The 8,121-nt window shown below is 37.9% G+C and overlaps 1 protein-coding gene across 1 annotated transcript; it reads left to right on the top strand.

Moving 5' to 3' along the window:
- The first annotated feature begins 2,048 nt into the window (after window positions 1-2,048).
- Window positions 2,049-3,362, top strand: hoxa13b (homeobox A13b). The gene is made up of 2 exons (XM_079640572.1): window positions 2,049-2,806; window positions 3,044-3,362. The coding sequence occupies exons 1-2, from the start codon at window positions 2,173-2,175 to the stop codon at window positions 3,280-3,282; spliced, it is 873 nt and encodes a 290-aa protein (XP_079496698.1). The 5' UTR covers window positions 2,049-2,172; the 3' UTR covers window positions 3,283-3,362.
- Window positions 3,363-8,121: the final 4,759 nt, after the last annotated feature.

The following is an 8,121-nucleotide window of genomic DNA, read 5'->3' as shown; positions in this document are numbered from 1 at the left end:
ATTTGTATTAAGCTCGGTTTGTTTAGCCGTCATATAGAATAATTAACTTGTGTTTATGTATTTGACATTCAAGGGGGTCGAACAGTTATATTGGATATTATTTCAAGTATTTTTAGATGTACATTTGTTTCAAGATGTATATAACTTGGAGGCAATGTGCGTATGATGGTTCGTATTTAGCCACCGTCTTTAATAATACCATCTTGATTATAATATTCTTTTTTTGGTAATCTAACACATAAATATCTTTATTTTTTATATGGCAGTTTTCATTTAGATATGTGTCCAAGATTCTGATTTATTTTTTGTATGTGAAAGAGGGGGTAGAGTGTGTGTGTTGACGGCATATTTAAATGAAATTATTTGAAATGCTTCTTTATCAACAACTCGCGATCCATTTGCAATTTAGACATGGATCTTCTTTTTCGTTTAACTGGCTCATAAGTTCCTACCATCTGCTGCTATATGTTGAGTCAGACAGCCGCCCTCTAATGTGTGAACAACGTGGCTGAGATGATTCCTGTCCAGACAAAGCTCACTTTCTCTACAGACAAACTTAAACAAAATAGGCAATTTCCCATTTAAATACATTCATATTTAGAAGTAAACTAATATGTAGAATCTCATACTATAACAAAGCATTTAAACATAAACCTCTATAGCAAGCTAAACATCATGATTTAGCCTCATGCAGTCCACTGCTCAATCTTGCCTACAAGCTATGAACATGGGCCATAAAGATTTACAGCCCCAAAAGGTGGGAAAACTATTACAATTTTTTAAAAAGGTGCTCAAATGTTGGTGGGTATAGATTTCCCTGCGTTTGTGGTCCCATAGAAATGTAAAACAAAAATAAACTCTGAAGGTGAAATTGTTTTTATTTTGACATCAATGATAGAGTCTATCTCAGAACCCACACAGCTCTATGTTTCATGTAAACCTGAACTGCAAACATATTTTTTGAAATTATTGCACTAAAAATTCATGCTGGATATGTTCATGGACCAATGGAAGCCAGTGTTTAGCTCTGCGTCCTTCGTAGGAAATAAAGAGCCCATGGAGGCTTTTTACGCATATGTGTAGACGTTGAAGCGCGGGTTATTCTTCATTTAAGTTATGTTTTACCTTGTTTATTTATAAAACAAATCATCAGGCTTTAATTGTGACCATTTAGTGTCAATATATTTGTGTTATGACAACCGTCTGATGGCATTAAAGAAAGGGACCCAGTTGATCTGTCTTAGAAAGGAGCTCACAGTCTGTAGATGAAACCTCTAGTCTTTAGCGTGTTTTCTCTTTGGGCTTCCTGGCCTCAAGTGTTTTGGCCAGACTGCAACTTTCAACTTGACCTTGGCCTCCAGCCCCGTCTAACCCGTACGAGGAGAGTGCAGCCAAATGTGGCATGCTTTTTGTATTTTAGTGGACACACTTCTGGAATATACATTAACACGTGGCCATGCCAAATGCGAGGATTGTTTGATTTTTTAATAGTGTTATGATATTCCCTTTTTAAATACATCCAGAAAAAATTGTGGTTGTTTCCGTTCTTTTAAATTCGCATGCGTTATCACTGTTTCAAAGCCAGATAATTTAGGAACATGACGATGCATTTTATAAAAGTATGCACCTTTTAACAGAAGGTACTCTAACCTTTCTATAAAACGAAATAATGTGAAATCCTCTCATCCGGAATAGTGTTTGCTTTACACCAGAGTAAGGCCTAATGCAACCAAAATGGCATGCGTAATTACGCGTGAATTCGATAAGAAGATGTGCTTATTTTGAGAAGTTTTTTTGATGCCATGTATCACCCAAATCATCCAATAAGCGCATTGTGATGGCACTACACGGCAGACAACTTAGTATTTACATCAGTTACATTCAGTTTCAAATTCTAATATATTGATATTCGGGGATAAAATACCCTAAGGGCTTTTTTGTTGCATTAACTGATGTACGTATACTTCTTTACAAATCTACAACTCGATCTGCATTATCTGATGTCTAGACGTTTATCATCTCCTTTGCATATCACGTGTTTGGCCCTGGCCAATAACCTTGCGATCTTTATGTACTCAGGCGTGTTGGTATCGTTACTCTGCCTGAGTCCCTGTCTCTGCTCAGTCGAGGGGATTTTGAAAAAGAGTTGGTCGTCTCGATGTAGGGCATGCTATGACCGCTTCATTACTCCTCCATTCGCACTGGATTGACCCGGTGATGTTTCTCTACGACAACGGCTTGGATGAGAGAAGCAAGAATATGGAGGGATTTACTGGGGGCAATTTTGCTGCAAACCAGTGCAGGAATTTGTTAGCGCATCCAACCTCGCTGGCTCCGAGCACCACTTACGCTGCGAGTGAGGTGCCAGTCTCTGGCATGGGGGAGCCTGGCAAACAATGCAGCCCTTGTTCTGCCACTCAGAGCTCGCCCAATGCATCTTTGCCTTATGGATATTTTGGCAGCAGTTATTACCCATGTAGGATGTCACACGGCGGCGTGAAGCCTTGCGCGCAGCCCTCTGGTTATGGCGATAAATACATGGACTCAGCTGTCTCTGGTGAGGAGTTCTCCAGCAGGGCAAAGGAATTTGCGTTTTACCAGGGCTATTCCTCGGGTCCTTACCAGCCCAGCTACTTGGACGTCCCTGTCGTACCAGCGCTGAGTGCTCCATCTGAGCCAAGACATGAGTCTCTGCTGCCCATGGAGCCCTACCAGCCCTGGGCCATCACCAATGGTTGGAGTGGTCAGGTTTATTGCAGCAAGGAGCAGCCACAGTCAAATGCTCTTTGGAAATCTTCATTACAAGGTATTTTTTTACTGTTTTGCTATACCACAGAAATGGGTAATTTTCATGGGGATGTTCAGTTAAACTTGCTAGAAAAAGGTGTGCGTGTTTGTCTTGCATATATCTGTGTTATTCCACTGCTTATATGTATTAAAGCACCTGACGTTAGAAAAATAAAAGAAGAACAAAAATATTTCGTTTACTTTATGATGCAGAGAAGCTGATTAAAATGTGACACATCATTTCCCCTCTCCACAGACAACATATCTGGTGGAGACAGCTCTGGCCGCCGTGGGAGAAAGAAGCGTGTGCCTTACACCAAGGTGCAGCTTAAAGAACTGGAAAGGGAGTACGCCGCCAATAAATTCATCACCAAGGACAAAAGGAGGAGGATATCCGCGCAGACAAACCTGACAGAGAGACAAGTGACAATCTGGTTTCAGAACAGGCGCGTAAAGGAGAAGAAGGTCGTCGTTAAATTCAAGAGCTCCAGTTAGCTCAGGAGATACAGAAACAGGAGGTGAAGAAAAAAAACTTTGCTATAATTTATTACATTATGAACGGTTTCTTTGTGGCCATATAGCGACTCTGTTTTGACCTACACATTTCCTTCCTCACATTTTAATTGGAACCAGTCGATGCGGCCTGTTGACAGAAGATCGGAAATAGTTTGCAACATTTTGGACAGCGCGACTCAGCGAGGGATGTATGATGTCCTGAAAATATTGACCAAACAAAATGACATTTGCCCTTAAAGGCTTGAGACACCCCAAGTCTGCCCTTTTAATTATACTATATCCAATCCAGAAATGTAGACTGGAAACAATTACGGTATTCGTCTTTAGAGGAATACATGATTGACAATTCGTCTTATGCGGTGGTAAACAAATAGGTGAACCTCAGCTTCAGTCTGTGATCATCACAAAGAAAACATGCAAAGTACATAGTAATAACATAAAAAGAAAAACAAATATTTGGAATATTCATTTGCAATAAAGAAATCAAATATGCAATGATAGCCTACAACACTTATGTTTGTGCCTATAGGCCATGAACAATTTGTTTTTGTTTCATAGTTTGGAAGAAAAAACTGTTTACATACATCCCTGCCTTTTGCATTGTAAATAAACCTCTATCTGATTACGCGTTATCACTCGTAAAACAAGCCTGAGCATTTCAATAGTTTGACCACACGGTTTTCTAAAACACTCATTTCTGAACACAGGATTGTATTCAATGTCCTGCATTTCAGCATGTCAGTCAAGAAAAGTGGGCTTGTAATTACCTTAAGCATATTTAAACATGTAAATACTATTTGACTGCAACTATCTATTCTTCCTTTTTTGACTGCAATAGCCAGAGTTTTTTGAAAATAAATATTTGAGAGACGCAATGTGATCTTGTCTTTTTCATTCAAATTGTTTGTCCAATTTGATCATGGATATTTGATGGATCAAGCTTGGCCACATACATTATTTAATTGGTTACATTTAGTATGGCTATAGTTTATTCCTTAAAGTGGTGTGTGAGGCCTACAGGCCTGCAGGGTCTCAGTCTCTGTGGGCTTCATCCATTCTCAGTTTATGTCGCCATCTAGGGGCGAAGCTCTGTCAGCACAGCGTCTGCACATTCACCCTGCTATACATCAGGTATGTCTGCCTCTGCTCTCTCAGAAGTCATTGTGTGTTTATATGTTTAGAAAAGTGCTCTTATTTGTACTTATCTACCATATGTATTAATACAAGGTGGCTATTTAAATGTTCATTTTAAAATGTATAAAGTAAAAAACATTATTTCTTCGATAGTATATTTATATTATAGAAATATTTGAAGACCGCATAAATTAGAGGGATTTAAAGTAATGCCATATCTGACACAATTTAATAGATTGAACCTTTTGAAGCATGGAAAAGTTTAGAGCTCCTGATAATGATAATAACACGTAAAAACGAAAAAATATCTTATGATATATTTTCTATCATGCCTTTCGGTCGTGCAAAAGTAAGGTCTGTTCGTTAATTGTTGCACTTCAACATTTCGTAATTACAATGCCTGTCTTATCCCCAATCAAAAAAATCTCAATAATACATGACTGTATTATTTGGATATAATTCCGTCCTGTTTTGTTTAGACATTATGTTCCTGAGCAGGTTTATTTTTGTACATTCATCAAGTCCTCATGATCTGTTGTTCAGGAAGAAATGTGTTTTCGAGACATCTGATTCGAAACAAAAACTGGAAATATTCTTAAATGCTGGGTTTTAATATTATAGTCTGTAAGTGAATCGGAGCTAGAAAGTGGAGAGGCCTGTTCACCCGCCGTCCAAACCACCCTTTGTCACGCACGACTAGTTTCTTTCGATGCTCGACTGATGTTTTGGATATATTGTCTAATAGTGTCAACATACATGTGTTGACATATTTCACGTGATCTTCACTATCAAATAGTCCATCGACAAACAGTTTCTAACTGATATTGCAGGGAATGTTGTATTGGTCACTTAGAGAGGCAGGAGCTAATGGAATTGTAAATAGATGCCTTTCTAATTCAGTTATGAGCAAGATTACATTTTTCAATTAATAATTTGGACTGCTGCGGCCATTGACTGAATGTTGAGGAAAATGTTAAATATCGCTCCACCTTTGAGATGGAGTCTTAATGGGGTCTCCTTTGTTGTTCTGTGTAATTGCTCCCCCTACAGCCGAACAGGTTACTGCATCTCACTCAAAAAAGTCCCGTATGTAGGCCTGAAGCATTAATCTGCAACAGCAATAGGCAAATACCAATATAACCGATATAAACTAATTAAGTAGTAATAACGTCTTGTTTAAAAAAGGTTCCATTTAACAGCAAGGGAATTGAAGCGTAAAAGGTACACAGTATACGAAAAACGCTTCACTTATTTAAGGGGGCCTGCTGAACTTTGGGTGGGGGAGCTGTTGACTGTAAGCAATGACCTTCAGACAGAAATCCACATCTTGATTTTGTATTTAACGATGTACACAGTGAAAGGAATTGAGCAAACCAAGCATCTTTCCCAAATAAATTAGAACATTAATAGGACGGAGTTGGATATTTTTATTTATTTGAAAGCGTTTCTTCACATCAGTCATACAATTGCAGCTGTAAAACCTTTTTTCAGTTTTGACAGCTACAAAAAATACATTTATCAACATAACAAAATAGCTGGACAATGATAACAAGAGTTATTCATAAATGGCAAGTCATGAAATGTAATAGATGTGTTTGCTTTGAGCAGTTTTTAAACCTGCTGCCTTTGCTCTCTCAGCACATCCGCTTGCAGGCAGATATTCTTGGATAAATGCGGTGTTTTATTTGTGAATCGAGAAAGTTGTATATGCTTTTTAAGTGGTTGTGTTTTATAGCAGCCTTGTAAACCCGCAACAGTCCAGTACTTCCGGAGAAGCCCCCCCCCCCCCCCCCCTTTAGCTGCTCCCAGACTCCATCTTTTTTCTTTACTCTCTTTAGTTTTCTCAAAAAGATTTAAAACGTGCAATAACTTCTATAACTAAATAAGATGTCGTGTGCCCTTTTCTTCGGTTGTGCTATAATTGACTTTAAACAATATGATCCAGATTGCCTTGTTTGTTGCCTTTAAAATCATTACGGCTGTGACAAACAGTCCATTATAAAGTAACCTAATCTGGGATAATTTTCGTTTCAACTTCAGAAGCCTTACTTTTCTCCCCCAAAACACGGTATTTGTCACTTTTAAAGAAACATGTTGTCTGTAGGGTTATTTTGTATTATGAAAAACTTTTCAGCCATTTGACTGAACAAGCTATGGATGTTAATAAATCACTTTTGCAGTATACACCCTCACTAAAAAAGATTTTCAAGTCCTCGTGAATAATTTGAAGGAACTTTTTTTTAATCTTAAATTTGTATAATCCACGATACAAATGTGAACCAACTAGTTTAAATGACTAGTTATGTTTCTTGTGTTTACACCAGTAATGCTTACAATAATTCAACTAAATGGAAAATGTTGTGTTTTCATCGACTGCTCAACTTTTTAAATTCTATGAATATACCTTTAGAGATTGGGTCTTTAAACTGTTGATTTTAGCAAGCACATTTCACCTAAATATTATAAAATGGCCCCTTGCGAAATGGACTCAGAACGAGAAAAGGCACACATAGATTTTCAGGCAGTTAAATTAAACCACAGTCCTCAAAGTGTCGAAGGAAAATTCAGGGAACCCAGGAAAACATGTTTTTATTTTTCAAATCCCTTTTAGCTCTCTTTTAAAAGCCACATCGTCAATCAGTGACTGGTCGATCGGGATTTATTTGTATACCTTCTGCTTTTTGCTTTATTGAAACAAAAATCATACATTCATTATTCTGAGGTCTGATGCAGTAAGGCCGAATGTTTTTTTCCATAATTAAACTTAACCTGAAACATAAAAGAAACGATCAAACAACCTTGACTTTCATGTGTCTAAGCAATGAAAATGACATCAACAACATATTTTGGTCTTTTAAATTGATTTAATTAACCTCTTTTTGTTCAACGTATTAAGCCATAATTTAATTGCAATTTATAAGATGGATTCATCATTGCGTGGGCTACTTATCCAAAGTGGATCTACAAATAAAGAAATGTATATTACTTGTTTTTCTTATGACAACTGGCTGGAGGTCAAGGTTTAGCAGCCTTCTGTTTACATTCTTCCAACACGCTTGCTAGCTACTCGATACTAATGAAAACGTCTCAATTATATTACTTGGTGAATGCGCCCAATGGCTCGGGTTTAATCGTGTAACCGAATATTTTTTTGTGGTTGAATCTGTTTGAAAACTGTGCTGTAAAACGTAGAAGAGTGAATGTGACAAACTTGGCCATGCAGCCTTGGTCTGACGCTTCGCTCGAGAGGCTGGGTAATTCATAAAAGAAAGAACATAGAATTGTCAAGTCTATCATGTAACTACTTTAATCTTCACATGAATAACTGTTTCACAAAGTAGGCTAACAACTCACCGTTGAAGTCAAACCACCTGGGCAGAATAAAATATTGCATTCTCCTAATGCGTCCCTGCACATGACACATGCACAGGCTTTGATGCATAAAAAGTGATTTCGAACTTCATTTAAAAAGTGGCCGCATAACAGGATTAAAGATACAGTATGCGACACGTGTGTCCACTTACTCAGCAGTGATGACAAATGAAAATGGATGGCAGTGTGGGAAGTAGCCCGTGTCTAAAGGTTTATGTTGGGCGTTGCAAAGAAAGAAAAGGCCATGCAAAGACTGGAGCCCCTTTGGCAAATGCATCTTATTATTCGTAGCCTATAAACAACATCATGTGT

Source organism: Notothenia rossii (genome assembly GCF_949606895.1).
Source record: "Notothenia rossii genome assembly, chromosome: 7".
Taxonomy (NCBI): Eukaryota; Metazoa; Chordata; class Actinopteri; order Perciformes; family Nototheniidae; genus Notothenia; species Notothenia rossii.
Note: the sequence above shows the minus strand (reverse complement) of the source record. Positions and strands in the feature narration are given on the sequence as shown.

Coding starts and splice junctions, on each gene's coding strand:
- hoxa13b (XM_079640572.1), top strand. CDS start 2,173: ATGACCGCTTCATTACTCCTCCATTCGCACTGGATTGACCCGGTGATG. Junction 2,807..3,043: donor TTGGAAATCTTCATTACAAG/GTATTTTTTTAC, acceptor CCCTCTCCACAG/ACAACATATCTGGTGGAGAC.